At 42.1% G+C, this 20,130-nt stretch overlaps 1 protein-coding gene across 4 annotated transcripts in view; it reads left to right on the top strand.

Moving 5' to 3' along the window:
- The first annotated feature begins 1,191 nt into the window (after nt 1–1,191).
- Nucleotides 1,192–20,130, top strand: part of GPM6B (glycoprotein M6B) — a 47,904-nt gene continuing 28,965 nt past the window's right edge. The window contains exon 1 of one of the 4 annotated variants that reach the window (XM_026867870.1): nt 1,192–1,210. In XM_026867870.1, coding sequence (XP_026723671.1) covers nt 1,207–1,210 — 4 coding nt within the window. In that variant the 5' untranslated portion in view covers nt 1,192–1,206. Of the gene's footprint in view, nt 1,211–17,824; nt 18,158–20,130 lie in introns of those variants that run through there. The other 3 variants (XM_026867788.1, XM_026867951.1, XM_026868026.1) reach the window with 3 other exon arrangements.

Raw genomic sequence — 20,130 nt, 5'->3', positions numbered from 1 at the left:
AAGCACTCTTCTTCTCGGGAGAGTGAGGTTTCCTGGAGGATTAAGCACAGGCTGAAAGCAGGAGGAGTAATTCGGGAGGGAGACAAAGAAAGTGAGCCCGAAGCCGTGACATGCGACAGGGGAGGAAGATTGTGAGTGAGAAGACAACTGCCGGTGGTTGCTGCTTGGATTGGAGAGTCTCCAGTATGGGTTCCTGAAGTGGTCCAGATGCAGGGTGAAACCCACCGTGGGTTTGGCACAACCTTGCCTGCTTTCAGGACTCAGAAGTGCTGCTTTCCCACTCGTGTGGGAGGTGGATGGAGTCTGACAGAGCTCTGCCACCTCCTGCATCTGAACTGAAGTAATTTCTTTCCTTGCCATCTCAAGTCCCCTTTAGTCATTCAGAAATAGCGATCAATGCAATAATCTGAATCCCCATGTAAAAAAGGTACATTTGCGCTCCCCATCTGCTCCGAATGCTATGCTTTTTGCGTTTTCCTCTGTTGCAAACATGGTGTCACCATGCCTTCTGAGCCTGCTGCTCTGGTACTTCCTTCTTCCCTCTTCCTTCTCAGCTTTGTTTTTCCTTTTGATCCCCCTTGTTTCTCTCTTATCCTGCTATTTCACCTCTTGGGTGTACATATTCCCAGGAGAGTACCCATAACAATCCTTCTACCCATGTATCATGTGCCAGCACCTCTGTTTTGTGTAGGAAGGTCTTCTATATTTGAAGCCAGGGCCATCTGCCACATTCCTTAAAAAAACCCCACGTTTATTGCAGTTTTCTGCAAGGGCAGTGGCCACAGTTCTTCCGTACAACTTTAAAAGGAAAATGCGACCCATCTTATAGTAATAATATTTGAAACTTCTCTCCCATTTATCAGTTACTTCTAAAGTTGAGTCTCATTTCACTTACCAGATCAAATTTCCCACAGATCCCATATGCCGGCTACTTCTTTTTAGTTGCTACAGAATCTACTACTGCTTTTTATAATCTGAAACAAATGGGTTCTGCACATAATATAGGAAAGGAGAGGTGGAGGCAGAGGAGGCTGACAATGCTGCGTGCATTCGAACGATGTGAAAATGCAAGTGGGAAAAATATGACTGTGTCAGTAGAGGTTATCAGAGGGGGGTTAGGGCATATCATGTATGAGCAAATCACAGCTATTTTGAAGGCAAAAGAAAGAAACTTTGTGAAAGGAGCAGAATTCCAGAAGGACACTAATGAGTAAGTATAGGGTACCAGCATTTAAATGTATTGTCATAGTTGCTAGTTATTTCCCTGCTGCATGGTATTTCCTAAGTGCAGTATGAGCCTTGACCATCTCACCTTTAAAACTGCATTTCCATTTGCCTCTGACTCTGTAAAATCCTCTCTAAAAAGGAACATTGTTGAATAAATTGTTAAGAGAGAAAATACTGCTATTGCAGCTGAATAGTTCATGCTTTTGATGTTGCATTTAGGCACAAACATAAATAAATGGTAAATGATGCAAAAGCTATTGAGAGAGGAGAAACTTGGTATAAGGTAGAAATGTAACCTGTGCTGCTCACTTCAGTCCTTGATTGATACTTTTGTCAAAGTGAAATGCTGAAGAGTGCTTCCTTGCTGAGGAAGAGCTGAAGCAACTTCTGTATCTTTTTGAATCACAAGTCCTTAATGCAAAGAGTACTGATGACTGCCCACATCTGGTGAATTGGATTAGAATCTAATTAGCATGAAGAATTTAGGAAACTTTTATAAAGTTTCAAAAATAATATGTGAAAGAAAAAAATAGCTTAGCTAAAAATTCAGAGAAGTATTACCGAAATGTTCCTTGGGGTGAACTTGAAAGTAGCTTTCCTGCTCCTGAAAGATACAGCACACATGAATGGTAACCTATTTTATTTGTTATCATTTTCTGTTCAGATTAATTTGGTATGTTTAAAGATATATGTTGTATCTAATTGACCCCTGTAGTTTAGAGTCCATCTGGAAATCTAGGCACATACTGTGAAAGATCAATAAAGTGATTTTAGTGTTTGTGAAAGCAGTTTTTCTGGCCTAGTTTATGCACTAAAAAGGGTAATACACCTGTCCTACATTTGTGAAGTATCTCAGCAAACACAAAAGGACAGTCTATTCAGATTATATACTTTGTTTTCCAACAGTGGGTTTTAATGGCATGTTTCCAAGCAAAAACATACTTTCCCCTCTAATCTCATTTACTTACAGGCACAGCAATTATTCTGTATAGCAAAGAAAGGTTAAATTCAGGCTAAAATATAGTCCAAAGGAAAAATGATGGCAGAAATTCCTTCTGTAATGCTTACTGTAGAGGAATAATAATTCTTTCCCCATGTCTCTAAATTTAGGGTTTACACCAGCACTGAGAAGCAGAGGCTTTTTGAAAAGAAAATGAGTTGTGTAGTAGAAATTACAAATATTTTAAGGTGGAAATAGCTGCTTTCATGTATTCCCTCTCTTTTGGTTCTGAATATCTGCTCAGCTTTAGGTGTGCATTTTCTTTTTTCTGTGGTATTGCGCAGGGCTTATTTGCACAGCATATTCATAACAGTGCTGCTATTTGTAGGGTGGAAAGTGGGACCCTCTATGTATTGTTAGTAGGTATTTTGTGTCCTGAGGAAAAATCTTGAGCAATAATTATCAAGATGGACTAGCATGTCTAACACTACGTCAGGTGATTCAAAGCTGTTGGAAAATTACAATTTACTTCCCTAGGGCATCTCATATATTTGGTTGCTGCATCTTGGATTAAGTGGTTTTGGTGGGGGGTTTTTTGTATGAAGCTCTAAACCCTTTCTCTTTGAAATATTTGGGAATGAGATTAAATTTTGTTGACATCTGTAACGTTGTTATGTTGCAGCTACCATGGGTAGAAAGGAAAGAGGAGCATGGCTTTTGAGGAGTGAAGGGTTTATATGTTTTTAAGCATACAGGAACTTGAGTGTTTCTGGAGTTATGTGTATCTCTGAGGAAGCTCCTCTGTAGCCGGACACAGGATATTCCTCTCCAGTTTGGGATTAGCTCATGCAGCATGCCTGGGACCATGAAGGATCCCTGTGGGAAACTTCAGTGCTGTGAATGATGGGCTCCATCCAGGCACTGCATTGCGAGTAGGAAGCATAGGATGAAATGTCAGGAGACCTTCCTTCTCCTCTCACCCTGCTCTGTACCTACTTTCATTGCTCTCCTGATCTTGGTCATGATGTGGCCAGCAGCCCAGCTCCAGTATTTGGTGTTCCCAGCTCTCCAGCCTTGACTTGAAAGGAATTTTCTATTTAATGGGGCTGTGTTCCTCTGTCCCAAGGGCAGCCTTGAGAGCTCAGGATGCTTTTTGCGTTAATGTCCTTGTGTGTCTGAATGAGTGCTGGGGCGCTCTCATTTAAGCAGAAATTTTAGGCTAGCAAATATCTACCATATCATGAGAAGACTGAAAATCACCTCTGCCTTGATTCCTACCTTCAGCCAGATTCCCCAAGTCAGGGTCACGTTTAGAAAGTAGTAAAAATAGTAATGAACCAGGGAGTCAGTTTTGTTAGACTGAGTTAAAAGGACAGGAAAGGAGATGTGAGGGACTTGTCCTGCTTCATAGCAAATCAATCTCTCTTTGAGTTTTGGGGTTTGTTTTTTCATGAGATTATATATAGAAGGCCAGAAACTATTTCTGCCTGCAGGAGCAGGCATAGTATGTCCTGAATGTTTTCTGTGGCTTTCTCTTCTCACTGAAAGCTAAAGTGTGAAGCATATTCTGAGATAATTCTATGTTGTTCACTTACACAGAAAAAAATAGCAGTAGGTGGGATACTGGAAAAGTTAATAGCACTTACTCAATGTGGAGGTGAGAAGATAGTTTTGTCTCAGCAAGATAGTGACTTGTGATGCCAAAATAAGTGCAATGAGGGATTGTTTGTTTTAGCTTAGATATCATATGTACCTGTTGAGGTCTAAGAAAAAGCAAGTGAACCTTCAGTAACATTACTGTCAGGGTTCAATAACCTGTAGTGATCTGAGTTGTAAAAGCCCGTCTCATCACATGAGAATACAGAGCGCTCTTTCTGGGACTTTTTGAAAGGAAGAGTGGTGCCATTGTTGGTAGGGTGCTGCCCTGTGCCAGAATGTCACAGCGGATGGCAGCATGTGCTGTGTATTCATCGTTGGTCTGAATCCAGCAAATCTGAAGAATAACTGGAATTTCAGAATATTTCCTTAATTGGTGAAGTACTGTGGTAGGTCCCTTTGGGGCATCAGCAACATGAAAGGCATTGCTCTACCCTGTTCTGACTTCTTTCACTTCCTTTCTTCTCCATACCCCAGCCATCCCAAAGAGGGATTTCACAGGTGAGACATATCTCCTAATCAGCGGAGGACTTTTTTTCTTGGCCTTGTCTTTTTTTGATCTAAATTCAGTTATGAGACTTATTTTACCTGAAGTTTCTGTTGATAGATCCCTTCCCCAGGAAGCCTAAAATCTCATTGCTGAGTTTACTAGAACTTTTTAGCGAGCATTTCTCTTACCATCTGTGGTGGATTGACCCTGGCTGGATGCCAGGTGCCCACCGAAGCCACTCTATCACTCCCCCTCCTCAGTTAGACAGGGGAGAGAAAATACAATGAAAGGCTCATGGATCAAGATAAGGACAGGGAGATGACTCGGCAATTACCATCATGGGCAAAGCAGACTCAACTTGGGAAAAATTAATTTGATTGTATTACCAATCAAATCACAGTAGGATAATGATCAATAAAAACTAAATCTTAAAACACCTTTCCCCCACCCCTCCCTTCTTCCTGGGCTTAACTTTACTCCCTATTTTCTCTACCTCCTCCTCCACAGCAGCACAGGGGGATGGGGAATGGTGGTTGTGGTCAGTTCATCACACACTGTTTCTGCTTCTCCTTCTTCCTCAGGGGCAGGACTCCTCACACTCTTCCCCTGCTCCAGGGTGGGGTCCCTCCCACAGGAGACAGTCCTCCATGAATTGCTCCAACATGAGTCCTTCCCATGGGCTGTAGCTCTTCACAAACTTCACAAACCCAGTGTGGGTCCCTCCAACAAGGTGCAGTCCTTCAGGCACAGGCTGCTCCAGTGTGGGTCCCCCGCGGGGTCATAAGTCCTGACAGCAAACCTGCTCCAGTGTGGGCTCCTCTCCCCGTGGGTCCACAGGTCCTGTCAGGAACCTGATCCAGCCCAGGCTTCCCACGAGGTCACAGCCTCCTTCGGGCACCCACCTGCTCCGGCGTGGAGTCCCCCACGGACTAAAGGTGGAGATCTGCACCACGGGCTGCAGGGGAATCTCTGCTCCAGAGCCTGGAGCACTTCCTCCTCCTCTTTCTTCTCTGACCTTGCTGTTGCAGAGCTGTTTCTCTCACATATTCTCACTCCTCTCTTCTGCTGCAATTGCTGTTGCATTGTTTTTTTTTTCCTTCCTTAAATATATTATCACAGAGGTGCTACCACCATCACTGACGGGCTTCAGCTTGGCCTTGTCCAGTGGCAGATCTGTCTTGGAGCCAGCTGACGTTGGCTCTGTTGGCCACAGGGGAAGCTGCTAGCAGCTTCTCACAGAAGCAACCCTTGTAGCCCCCCTGCTACCAAAACCCTGCCATGCAACACCAATACACCATCTTTTTGTGACATGTAAGAACTGCAATGGTACAAGTACAACTCTTTGTAAATGAAGCCGGTTTATTTAATTTTCTGTGTCAAGCAGTTGCAGCAGTTGATGGAACAACACTTCTAAAGGACACATCTCAGAAGGAGTGCTTATAAAGTGAAGTTTTGCTCATCCTAGTATGAGTGAGAAAACTGATCTCTGTTTTGGTCTTTAATTCCCCTGTCTCCTGCCTAGGCTGCTTTTATTACACTCATCCATCTGTTAATGACTGGATGAAGGCTTCTGAAAGGCATCATAAGTCCTTCCTCCTTTTGTTTTGATGTGAGACTTTTCTGTGGTAACATAAGAGGGTCTTGTCCACTATTTTGGCACCAAGTTGTGCAGTGCCTCAGAGCATGGAAAAATGTATGTCCAGCCTTTAGAGGCAATTTATAGGTGGTGGTAGAGAAATACCACCAAATAGTGCATAGTACTCTCCAGCCAGATTTCTTTAGCCCACTTTGGTCAGAAAGTCACCATCCAGTCATGTGTGTCCCCAAGTACAGCAAACATAATTGTTAAAATGAACATGTGGCTATTGGAGACTGTGAAAAAGCTTTCCCGGGGGGAGAGTTGGCTTGTTACTGGCTTAGCTGGTGCGTCAGAGGAGAGTGCGAATCATTAGCAGACAGACCCTTAGGCTGTAGGCGCTTGATGCCGCAAGGAACATTTTGGTGAGAAGTGTGTGAGAACATCTGCTGGAGGGAGGAATATGTCTACAGTTAGACCTCAGTCACTGCTGCACAGTTGCCATATGGACACTATACTGCATCAGCACCAGTAACTCTTTGGTTCTGGTGGAAATGAGTAAGTGAAACATCTCTCCTGCCAGGTAACGCAGATCTGCAAAATCCCCAGGGTTGGCACTCTATGGGAGGGAGCACTGGCACTGTGTGGGCCATATGGCACGTGGCAGGGTAAAAATGGATGGTTGAAGAGCAAAGTGCTCATGCACAGCAGAGACTGAGTATCTTGAGCATTGCTGCTAAAGAAATCAAGGAGTAGGGATGGTTTCTGATCCTCAGGAAGATTTCCTGAAACAGAAGATTCTGAGCAAAGCAGGCATTTCTCCTACATGACTTTTCTACAGGCTGCATCCCAGGCTTTTTTTCTGCATGGTTTTTATATCCACCTCACTTGCAGGCTGCCTGCCTGGGATCTCATTGGCATTCTGCTTTTCTGCTGTAATCTCATGTTGTTAAGGAGCGTGATTTTTGTTCTTAGCTGTGCCGCATATAGAAGATTACATAAATACCTTGTAAATCTTGGGAGGGGGAAGAAGAAGAAAAATTATAAAAAATCACCACCAAACCCTTCCTCTGAGAAATATTTTGGCCGTGTAATCTTACGTCTTCCTCTCAGAAAATTCTGTTTAACATAGGAAAGCAGACATGCCTCTTTACCAAGAAAGCCACGAACTAGCTTCCAATGGTCCAGCTGTGCTAATGAGCAATTGCAGACCAACACACTGAGCTGAGGTAGATTTGTTTTCCTAGCAGTTGTTGCCCAAAGATGTTTTGATAGGGGAGTGCTTTTTTCTCCTCTGCTCCCTGTGTTGAATTTGTCATTTCCATCTACTTCCTCCTGCCCTCCTTTCCCTGGTAAATAGCTATTCACTTTCTATATGAAGCCATTTCATAAAGGTTTTACTTCTGAGGTTCAGCTCTCCTGTTTATAACCCTCAAGTTAAACCAAAGGATAATCCCGGGTGTGGGGGAGGCTTCTGTGTTTCTCCTTGCAGCACAGCAGTTTAAATTCTCATTGAAAACCAGTATTTTTAGCAGTGTGCACTGGTACGGGTTACTGTAAATGTACTTCAATTGCAAAATCCTCGATGACAGGGTCCGTGCAAGTGCTGGGGACATCCAGACAAGTTCACCAGGGGATGGACCCCGAGCGTGCGGTTCAGTGGGAACACTGCACCGACACCATGTTGCTCTTTGCCACATCAGAAGAGTGGCTGTTTTTTTTTTTTTCTTTTAAAAGTCTGAAACTTATCAAATAATATAAATCACTACTTTAGATTTTATCGGTTGCCCTTCCTTCTTTTCAGAAAGAGTGAAAATTTGTTAAATATGCTTGCAACTTGGGAGCGAGAGTGGGGGAATAAAACTTCAAACACTGCTGCTAAAAACGGCCTGGGCTGCTTTTGTTTGGACTTTCAAAACGCAGCAGCTTAATGCCTCCATTGTACGCAGGGGGAAATATGCTAATTCAAGGCACATTTCCCATCAGAAGCCCTTTCAGTCCTGTCATCGTTGAGATATGAAGGATGATAAAAGCAGGGAGAAGGGGGAGGCCCATATTATGGGAGCGTGGCTGCTGGTTATTGTGCTTGGGGAGCAGGGCTGAATAGGGCTGACAAGACCGGTCACCCGTGAAGCCCCGGGGCCATGCGGGTTCCCATGGGCGCTGGCTGCCCCCAGCCCCGCCAGGACCCCCGCCACTGCTGCCAGGGCAGGCGTCCTCGGGGGTGATCCCCACGTCAGCCACCCCGCCGCCAGCCAGCACGGGAGGCAAGATTTGCAAGTGCAGGGCGCTGTCAGCCACCCATCCTGAAGCTTGTAACCCAGTGGTTTTTTCCGGGTAACACAGGCAGCTACTTTCTGTTCATTTTAAATGCAGTTTAAGCTGAAGTAACTGATTTCTCCTGACAAGGCCTCCATCACTTCCTTTCCAATTTGCTGATGCTTGCAGGGCAGTGGTGCTTGCTGGCTGTGCAGTGCTGAGCTCCCTCAGTAAAGAGACACCTTCAACTTGGGACATGGGTGCTGCTGCCATTGGGGTGGTTTATTTTCTTTGCAGTTATGAAACAGAAGACAATCTGTGAAATACTACTTAGTTTGTTACCACTCATATAAATGATTCTACTTCAGGTTGAAATAAAGACATTCATCAGTGTTTGGTATGTATTAAAAATCTGTAAGCACTACTCTTTAAATACTGCATTATAGATATAGATAGATAGATAGATATATATATATATAGATATATATATATATATAAACCTAGAGTTTGGGTTTTTTCTTCTCGGTGTTAAAGTCATGAGAAGATCTTTAAATGGCAGTTTTTATCTCGGGAGTCTTACCCCATTGCTCTGGAGCTGGGGAGATACTTGGTTTACCCAGGAGGACTACATTTTCTGTTTTCTGTTTAACAGTTGCTAGTGTTGTTCTATTCTATAGAATTTGAGATTAAATGAACTCAAGGTTCTGATAATGTTGCTATGATATTTACTTGGAAACAGTTTGAAACGGCAATGAGAATTTAGTTGCAGTTGTTTGTTTGGCTCTATAAACCTGCAGCGTACTAATGGCAAATTAAACTAAGAAAATGGGCTTTTGATTGCACTTGCAATCTGGTGATGTTCTGTCTGCAATAGAAGTATGAGCTACACTTGAACACACAATTAGTTTAGATGTTTCTGAGGCCCATAGCTGGAATTAAGTGCTTAGAATTACTTTCAAAGCTGTGGTTGGTCTTCAGTTTCTTCCCTGTACTAATAAACTTGTGAACAGTCACATGGGTCTGGTTGATTTTGGCTGGACATGAGAAGCTGCGATCTTTTTCTGCAACCTGTGGGCAAGTCTCTTGATCTGCAATGAGGAGCTCTATCCCATGTTGAGCAACGTGCCTTTGGTCACCTCCAGGATGGTGAGCACACACTTGATGTAGTACAGTTTTTTGAAACAAAGACACAGTTTCTCCTATGGACTAAAGAAAGAACCTTAGCTGGAGGCTTGGATGTTGGGTTTGCCTTGTGCTTTTCACCACTGTTTTTGTTTGGTTTGTTGTTTTTTTTCCCAATAGATACCTCCCTTCTCCCTTTTCCTGGTTCCTTAGTTACTTTCTTTTCCTCTCCAAATTGTTCAGAAAGATGGAGCAGATGATAATATTTCAGGAATTGGTAGTGTTGATAGATACACAAGATGGGTCTGTAGTACTACTGAGAGCAAAAATGCCCAATGCCATTTTGAATAATGAATGCAAGGGTCTCCAGAGCAAACATGTAGTGATAATGATTGGTGTTTACACTTGGGAAGCTCAGAGTACAAGAGAGATGGTTGCAAATGTGATGAAACCCAGAGAGCAGAAATAAAATGGAACGAGAATGATGCAAGGAACAGATGAAGAAAAGTAAATGGTTCACTCTGACTCATGACAAAGTGCAGAAATGATGCCTTTCAGCTGTTTAAAACCAGTGAATATCATGTTTGGAAAGAAGCAGAGAAATGGGGATGTAACTAGGCAGTGTTAGGGTGGGATCACTCAAAAGCGAGTCTGGGTGGTTTTCAGGCAACGGGACTGGAGGCCATTTCAGAGGCCGGGATCCTGCGCCTGGAGAAGCTGCTCCTTATGCATTGACTGCAGCGAGGGCCCAGCTGCTGTGCAAGCCATCCTTTGTGCTGAGCCTCAAAATGGCTCTTCCCGCAAAACAACTGAAAGGCTCCAAGCTCAAGACACTTAAAAAATTAGGCGAGACAAAGTGTTGGAAATGTATACTCTAGGGAATAATCCTGCCCTGGCAAGGGATTTTTACTTGACAGCTTATCAGGGAATCCAGGCTGAAAGCTGCTACTTTGTCCTTAACTCACCCTATAGTGCTTTTGTCTCAGAGCTCACTTTGTATGCAAGATCACCCACTGCTGAGGTTCGGCAAAAATCAAGGCATGACATGATCCAGACGGAGCTCCAACCATGCTCGTTGTTGGCAGGTTAAGTCATTCCCTGTTTATAAGGTAGAGGATGGTTTGGTTTTTTGTTTTTTTTTTTTAAATTGTGCTGAACTCCCCAAGTGCACACTTAACTTTTTATGGGTGTAAATGAAAGACCTGTTAAACACTTCAGTGGCTGTTGTTTGTTGTCCACTGGCAGCGTTCTCAAAGGCATTGTAAAGTGCAGAAAGAACCGCTACTTTATACATGACTGGGATCCCAAATGGTGCAGCTAGAAAGAGGAGACTGGAAAAGCTAGGCCAGTTCAAGTTGCCTGGCACATATTTAGTCGATGAGTTAATTGAACACCCTCAAAGTGGAACTTGTTAATGTCCTGCAGCTTTCCTAATGAGGATATCTGCTCTTGCAAAGAATACCATGATTAATTGGGGACCCTTTCGTTAGTGTCTTAACTGAAGATTACATGACTAGCTTCTCGTGTGTGAACAGAAACTGTATTTGCAATTCAACAGGCAGTCCAGTGCTGTATGACAGAACTAGTCCAGGATCTCTACCAAAGTATAGTTTAATTACGAAAATTCCCATTCCAGTGTATCAGGGAAACACCTATAGTAACGGTGACTTACAAGGTACTGAAACTTTAAACAATGGATTTCAGTACCTTGTAACAATCATTATTTTGATGCTTTCTTCTATGTCAGCATTTTGACTGTGGAATTACATGAACTTTTCAAAATGTTGACACACAACTTCCCAGAAATCAATGAGTGAGTCTTGGAGAGGTGTACAGCTGAGCCTAGCATTGGTGGGGCCAGCCTTTCAACGTGGGATACTGAGGTGAGCGGATAATGGTGCCTGAGAAATGGAGCTCTTCCTGCATGGTTTAACTCTGCTGCATACTCCAGTCTGACGCTGGGTAAATTGGTTCTTGGGCCTGAAATCTTGAGCTGGGAGGCTGTAGCACTGACATTGTGCTTCATTCGCTGTCAAACTTAATACCTATTGCATGACTCTGTAAATTAGTTTGCATTCCTCATTGTGGTTCCAGTGATGCTGATAAGGTTTTCTGCTCAATAAAAGTGTGTATATAATCATATGCATGTGTTTTCTTCATATACATATGTATACACACATATATGTTTTCTGCATATGTATACACACGTCTGTATCTATGATTTATGTATGGAATCCCTTATGAAATTCAGGAAACGGATTCATCCCTGTCTCTCCAAATGCATGCCCCTCCACCATGGGGTACTTTTTTATAATGAGTGCTTCTGGGGGTTTGTAGGGTTTTGTACTTCTTTATATGTCCCTGCTTTTTTCCACGCTTTGTGAAAAGACTGGACTGAGGCCAAGACTGAAGAACAAAACAAGCACTGAATAGATGAGAGATTGTAGGTGGGATGCTGAAGTCTATGTGAAGAGTGGGAGGGCAGTTTTGAAAATCAGTACTGGATGTAAAGTTAACACAGGATTGTCTGATTAAATCTGGCTTTGTGGAGGAGAAGAATAAGTGTGTGTCAAGGCTGAACTCAGTGAAGTTTAGATTTATTTATAGAGATAGAGAAAAAAATTGAACAGGTAGCCTCCCAATACCAATACCAATTCTGTCTCAAACTCTCACGTGTTTTGAGTCTAAGTAGCTGTATTAGCAGGAGTGTATTATGATACCTTTTCTGCCTTCTAAAACTCTGGCAAAAATAGCTCTTCTACAAGTATAAGAGGCACTTCTACTTAAATGCTAGCAAATGCAACATGAAATATCTAGGATGCTATTTCAATATGTCCAAGTATTTAGGAACTCTTATTAGTGTTCTGAGATGGCAGTAGGCTTTGACAACAATATTGGAGAACAGGGTTCATAGCAAAAGCGAAGTAGGTTGAGTTGTCTTCAAGGTGCAGAATTAAGGGAGCCAAGGCCTAAGCATATTGTTTTTCTGCTGTGCTGCAGCACTCCTGCTGCTGCCAAATGCGTGACTTGAGGCAGAGGGATGGAGACACGAGCATGACAGCTGAGAGTATTCTCTCTCTTGTGAAGGTGACAGAGCTAAAAAGGTGGTTATGTGTGTCAAAATCAAGAACATAGCCCTTAAAATGATGGAGGATCATTTGAAGCACTGTTGAAGGGCTTCATATATTAATCATATGTTGTTTGTGTGAGGATGTTGCCACTGCTGAACAGAGAATAAGATTGAGTAACTCAAAGTCTTGGTTTGCTGCCTAATTTTAAATTTAAAGCATTTGAAACTTGCTATGCATTGCACTTGTAGGTAACTATACGTACTTCCATTAAATCGTTGAGCTGGAGTAGAAGCTGAAGATGACCATCAGGGCTGGCGCTCTGAACATTGCTGTCTGAATGAAAGCTACTTCTGGGGGAAATGCTAGGACATCTTTGCTTTTGTTTCCTATATTTCCCTGCTCTTTCAGCTGTAGTATAAACGGGCTCCAGTTCATCAGCATATTTCTTTCTGACTTGCCATGGAGTATCATGGTGCTACTCCAGGCAGCTTCATAGGAGAGGGGTACAGGAGGTGATGCTGCTTCCAGCTCGGTTTCAAATGTAATCTATTTTGTTTTCATTTTTATTGCTTTTCCTCAAAAGTCTTTGGCATGATTGAGGTTTCCATGTTCTGTCTGTCAGGGTTCTGAATTATTTTCCCTAGGTCTGCTTTTTAAATACAAGTTTCTTAGACCCAAGAAAAACTTACTAAAGCCATTAGTCAGGATAAAGAAATAATATCTAGCATTTTTTTAATCACTTCTGTGCTGTTGACTGCCTTTCATAAGCAGAAATAGACTTTCCAGCTGCTTAAGAACACCATCAACTCTTGCTTTCATTTTGATTTTGATTATAGCTCTTTAGGCTTTTTTCTTTGGTAGCTTTCTCTGCCATTTGAGTCTTCTTTGAGACTAGGACTTGATGAGACTTAACTATTGGAAAAGCCTTACAGAATCATCTATTCACTCTGTAAGGGATATTTTTTTCCACTTTTATGTTCCAAATAAAGGTTACCCATGCGTTTATGTTCTGGATTTAGGTTGTTTGTTTCCGTTTGATTCTCAACAGTGGCTGTGACTACAGTGGACTAAAACAGTGGTCCAGCTGGAAGCTAGCAGGGCGGCCAGTGAAAGGTATAAAGCCCAACAACTGAACAACATCTACTTTGCCTGCCTGCTTGCCACCAGGCATTTAGCTTGGCAGCAGTTACTGCCATTTTCATGTGGCTTTATTAAGGTGGTCACAGGACTGGCACCTTCACATTGTTAAGGTCTGCTCACCCTTTTTGACTTAACCTGCAGCAAACTTGGTGATTTTCTTTGGTTGCAAAGAGAACCACCATCCATGCTTAAGCCTTTAGTTTTGTCCTTTCTACAGAAATCCAAGATTGAGATCCGTAAGTGCAGTGCAGACTCATGTTTTTTAGTAGTCTGTACTTTATACTGTGGTAAAAGTGCAGGTTTTTTCCACTGTTATTTATTCATTAATTTGGATTTCATTTTCCAACTAATTTAGTATGTCTGAAAGAACAGGCCTGAAATTTTCCTTTAAAGTACTTACCAGTATATGACTGCTGCACAACTAAAAGCTTGTCATGCTTTGATTTTATTCACATGCAAAATTTGCCTGCTTTTGCATAAGCATTCAGATTGGGTTTTATACCCAAGTCTTAGGTAACTGGTCTAAAGCTGGTCTGAACATAAGCAATTACATTGAGAGACATACCAAGTGGCTGCATGTGTATTTGTTCTTTCTCTTGAATATTTTTGCATATTTCGTAAAGGAAAAAAAAAAGTATTCTACAAGTTGTCTTTAAAATTAGTTGTTTGGAATACATGTCAGTCTTGTTTGAGGGACAGTCTGTATTTTAACTTCTGAGTCTTGGATCTCATAGGCTAATCTCAAATGGCTCTTGAAGTATGTGAGAACACTCTACTACAGCTCTGTGAAGCCTTTGTAGAAATGGCAAGTGTGTATTCATTTTCTGAAAGATTGTGAAGAATTTGCTGTAGCTTATGATAGAGCTCCTCAGCCTTCAGGAATGTAAACTAGATTCAGTGACATTTAAGATAGATGTTCAAAAGGAATTGGCACATGAGCAGAATTGGGTTTTTAATACCTTTTTTAACTTTGTGCAGTTGTGCTATTTTACTTAACTGAGCAAAATGATTAAATGTTTTTTTAAAACCTAGATAAAATAGTTTAAAACCTCTTTTTTAAAAACTGTTTTGCAGTGAATGTCACTTGTTCTGCAGTACCTTCACATACTTTGCTTCACTGCTATCCATCCTGAGGTTTGGCTGGAGGCTCAGAGCTGTGCTTTAGCAGCAGAAACCCTTACTGCTCCACCCTGCTCCTTATTTTAATTTTTATTTTGGTCTGCAAATAAAATGCTGTTCTGAACCCCTGAAATGTAATGAGCTGTCTTCCCTGGTTGTTGGCCTGGTCTGTACAGCAGGTTTTTGCAGAGCATCAGTCTTTAAAGATTTTTTTTGTAATTTCTGCCTTTGTGGCTTTGTCTTTTGACATGTTGTCATAGGCATAGACTTGATGTCTCCCAGTCTCATCACATATTATGAAAAGGATGTATCTGATTAAGGGAGGGAACATTGGATGAGACAACTTGCTGGTTGAGATTAATGCTCAGAGTTCAAGATCAGCACCCATGTTAGCACTGGAGGAAATAGCATATAGTTTATCTGCTGTGTTTATCAATGATGGGACACAGGTTTGAAGATTGAAAAATTATAAATGCTTAAAACCCATCACATATTACAGCAATCTGGAAAGTAGTAAGAAGGGAGAAGGGCAAACTTTACGCTCATGCATCACTTGAAGCTTTTAGAGGATTATTTAGTAGGTAGAATTAATGCTTATGAATAGTTGGGATTGATGGCATCTGAAGTCTTTAAGCTCTTGTGAAGTTGATTCTCCTATGGTGCACTGACTTCTTCATTGCTCGTTTGGGGAAGGGATTATCATGGGAGAAAGTTGGGGAAATGGTCTCCCAGCCTGTTAGTTCTGTGTTTGTAAAACATCTGCGCTGAAGTCCTGAGCCTGCCTAACAAAATCTGCTTGCCATCGGGAAAGCATGCAGGTGTTTGAAGGAGTAGATCTCACTGATACAGGATGGGGGGCTTTATTAGCATGGTTCCTCCTGGGACAGTGTGTAACCAAGGGTTCTGTCTAATGTATTTTCTGTTTAAAGAAAGGAAATTCCAGATGACGTTTGTATTTTCTGTGCATTTATAATAAGTGCATTAATATTATACCACTTGAATTAGTTTTTGAACAGGCCTTTTGTGACTTGGGGTAGTCAGAAGAGAGGTTTTAACCTTCTAAACTTTTAGACCTTCCAAAGTAAGCAAAGATCGTTAAGAAATTGAGATCTACACTGTGACAGCAACGAGCAGAAGTACTGACTGAACAATGAGAAGTTCCAAGAAGGGTATTTTAATGTCAGAGGCGATGAACTGTTTTGACCAGTGACTAAAATTTGTGTGACTTTCAGTAAGGAGGCTGTGTTTGCTATGGATTTGCAATCTTACTGATGTTAAATGGGAAAAAAAAATTGTAGAACAAGTTTCCCAAATATCTTTCCTTTCTTGACTGTGGGATTTTAACAACATTTAGTAATGGTTCAAAGAATACTGCAAATACATCACCTACAGTTTCACCTTTCAGCTGCTTCCTTGAGGGAGTGTGTTTGCAGTACATGGTCTTGCTGGGCAGGAATTTCAATACATCTGTGGACTTCTGTGTGTGCATTGGAGAAGGAGATTGAATGAGTACACCTTGTACCTGGGTTGAGGTCTCTGCTGGGGCTGCTGCTTTGATTACCTTCAGGAAACCAACCCATTGCCTCACATTGGTTCCTGAGGATACTTCATCTCCTCTACAGATTAACTTCATCCTGCTTATAAAAGGGTCTGCTGAGGTGGGAGCTTTCACTGCAGACTTTTTCTGGACCCCAAAAAAGTTTTTCAGGCAAATGCTTGACATCAAGTTTTGATGCTGTGATACAAAAACTTAGGATAAGTCCAAGACCTCATGACAGCTAGACTGAAGCATATGTCTGAGCAGTAATGCCCAAAGCAAAGTAACAACTGGTGACCACGGTGAGAGAAGACAATTTGTGCACTGATTTCTTGCAAGACAAGGGAACTTTCTCTAAAGGTTGGGTCTGAGGTTTTCACTGGGCATCTATAGAAATAAAAATGCAGAGCAAAGTTGTGGGTGTAGTAACTTTAACCAGAAGAGGCTGAATTGCAGCTACAAATCTTTGGACTGCTTCCCTCTTCCCACTCTCCTGGTTGAATCTGTTATATGGAACCTGCAGCGTGTAGGTTTTAACATCCCCAGCATTTGCTGAATCTGCTAGGCGTCTTTTTAGCCTGCAGAATTGGCTGCTGTGGCTGGACCAGCGGAGCCTGCCAGACTGCAAAGGCCATTACTCCATGGTTGCTCCATCATCCTACACACAAAAAGGGGTGCCTCTGGGCATGTCTGCCCTGTGCAGTGTGGTGGGCTGTGAGGCCATTGAGACAGGCAAAGTGATAGGCAAGGTTAATTAGCCCCTGTACAGTACAGCCTTAAATATGTCAGTTATCTTGGGGTTTGGAAGGTGAATAATATCCCTACATGGTGTTACCCTGCTCTGCGGCTCCTCAGCATGGGGCTGCTCACAGCAAGCTGGGGACATCTAAAGTCACCTCATGCAGTACAATGTAGACGTGTCCTGGTTTTGCTGCTTCCAGAGCCAGAGTAGTAATAGCTCATGAGACTGTATTGCAGTCTGGATGTAGGGGAGCGATCAAACATGTGCTTAACAGCAACTCGGCACTTGCTTCTAAGCACGGCTTTAGGTCTGTAATGGCAGACATCCTTTTAAAACCCAAGCTATGTTTTCTTTTTATCCTTTAAAGTATTGCACGTGCATTTTAGGTCATTTGAGCTTGCTTCCTTTCTGCTTGCTTGGAGTTTTTTTTCCATCGTACTTGCTAGTCAGAGAAAGAATTTAGATTTTCCATGTACATGTGTGTTTATGTGTGTATATATATATAAATATATATATATATGCATGCCCACTTTTGCTTTTATGCTTCTGTCACACAGTCTTTTGCTGCGGGTGAGCGGAACTTACTCGACAAAGAAAGCAAACAGAGAGAACAGACCCATCACCCCACACCCCTTGAAAGAGCAGAGGGCATGTGGAATAAATCAAAATGCGAAGCATAATAACAAGATCCCATGGGAAAGGGAGCCTTGCGATTGTGTGCCGGCGTGCACTCCTCTTAGAGACGGCGGCCGGGGGGCTTCTTTCTTTCTTGCCCGCATCTCCCCTCCCAATGTCACCAATCCATTCACTGCCAAGAGAATTGATTAACATTCGTCGGAAGCCTTGGGAGACAGGGGGAAAGAGGGGGAGAGCGAAGGACGAAGGGAAGGGTGCGTGAGCTGGTGATGCGGGGTCCCCACAACGCGGCGAGCCGGGGCACGGTCGGGTGCAGGATGGCTATTTTATAGCTGGGGACCGCGGTGACGTATGGCTGAGCACTCGCTGGCACTGCTCCTCGTGGACCAGTCAGCGGAGCGAAATTGAAGCTGACAAGACTTTTCTGGCGTTTTGGAAAGGACTGTAATCTACTGTAGGGGAGAACAGAGCCGCTCAATCACCGCCGCTGTAAATAGGAGACGGAAGGGAGTGAGAAAGGAGGCGAAGAGAAAAAGTGCTTGCTGGGGGGGGAGGGGGGGGCAGCATTTTTGGTGGATGGTATGAAGCCAGCCATGGAAACTGCAGCGGAGGAAAATGCAGAACAAAGCCAAGAGAAAAAAGGTACCCAGGGGTCTAACAATAGCCTGTTTAAATCTTTTCATTCAGGGGGCTTAAAGAGGTTTAGGCCAGTTTTGTCACTTTTCCGAATAGCTCTTAAACAATCATTACTGCATCTTTGGGCTTTCAGCCGTCCTTTCCTGCATGGCTTGACAACAAATTAATAGAGCAGCAATCTTTCTGTCTGCATCTGTATTTGCTCTGGATCTGTCCTAACCCTACCTGAAATTATGTTTGCAAAAGAAGTCTTGTTATCGCTCCATCTTTGAGGGATTTTTGTAAATTTGGTTTACATAGGTAGCGTGTGCCTGTGTGTTTGCATGTCATTTTCAGAGCCATAATCCGGTGTTTTCGTTGAGACTAGCCATGTAGCAAGGCTTTTGCAATGCAGTGTGGGAGACCTAGGTTATAATAACATGTAATAGATTATAATATCACACAACCTTCATGTTGTTAGCTTCATGCCAAATGCTAATTCTTAAATTCCTTTTCCTTTTCTATGGTGTCATCTGGCAAATGTTTCTTTTGTAGAGATCTGCCTTCACTATGATAACAGGGAATAATGCAATGAGTTTCACAATATTAGATTTCAACATGTGTTAATCACCAAAAATTGCTTCTTAATGTAGAGAACAATTCCGTGGTAGTGGTTCTGCTGTAGGGAGACAGCAGCAGAGAAGGAGAGGTGCTTCATCCATCCCACCCTTACAGGTGATGTATTTGGTCTGAAGCACTGAACTTCAGAGGGTAAATTCAACTAACAAAGGATGTTTTGTTGCTGCATCATATAATTTATGCCAAATAAATGTCCCTCTTCAGTGCAGCAGACTACAAATCATAGCAATATTTTTTTGCTAAATGATACAGAAGTAACAAAATTATTAAAATTTTCACTGCCTTTTTATGTGAATCATACTACACTTTTGAACCTGCTATGTGTCATTTGTAAGCAATCTGAGTATCTCATAGACAAAAGCAGCTGATACACAACTAATGCATTTCCCCAAGTAGAATTGTTTCATTTATTGTTAAACAGTTCAGATATGAACATAATGATAAATCCTGGTACTGTCCAGTACCAGATTTTTGTTTTCCTACTTTGAATCTGATTCCTCCTACACACTCCGTATAGTTCAAACCTAGCTTCAGTTTCAAGTAAATTAAATTTGTCAAGTGATTAGACATAGTACTACATAATCCCTTAGGGATTTCACAAAAGGAGGTCCACTGATGAGAGATTAAACTCTGAAAGCCATTAGTATATGTGGACAATAACCCACCTCACTGCAGATTTTGAGTAATTAAATGTACAAAATGTCCTAAATATCTTGACTATAAAACCACCTTGAGCTCGTAGATCATTCTTCAAAAATTAGATAATTTTTTTCTTCTGATTGATGAGTTTCTTTTAATCTGATAGAACTCAAGTACAATAAACACCAAAGAAAGTTATTCGCATGTATTAGCAGCTGTGCAAAATGAATGTGTTGCTCAGTGTGTTTATGGTTTCCTTTTTATTTTGGCAAGGATGAAAGCACAACAGGTAAAACAGTAAATCTGTTACCAAGTCAAGGTGGTTGATCTGATGCTTTTCATAGGATGCAAGCAGGGGAACTTCCTCTTAATTGAACCACCGTTTCCTAGTTTTTTCCTATATTTCTAAGTATACTTTGGTTCTGTTACATAGGTAAGTGTATGTAACACTTCAAGGCTTTGTTCTTGCCAGTTCCCTGATTTCTGGAAGTAACACATGGTCTTTTTATTTCTGTTCACTTAAATTCCCAATATGTTTCACAGTGAATTAAAATGCAGAAAGCTGAAGCAGTCCTACTTCTAGTTTCAATAGCAAAATAAATAGCCCAGATCCCCCTGCAAAGTTAACTGCCATGAGGCAGTGATGTAGGAGGCATATTCAGTTTTGGGGATCAGATTTTCCATGGTGCTAAGACTGTCGATCCCAGTTGGGTTTTTAGATG

This window comes from Athene cunicularia (assembly GCF_003259725.1).
Source record: "Athene cunicularia isolate RWA chromosome 1 unlocalized genomic scaffold, athCun1 chr1_part1, whole genome shotgun sequence".
Taxonomy (NCBI): Eukaryota; Metazoa; Chordata; class Aves; order Strigiformes; family Strigidae; genus Athene; species Athene cunicularia.
The sequence above is the reverse complement of the archived record's forward strand: the minus strand, read 5'-3'. Positions and strand labels throughout refer to the sequence as shown.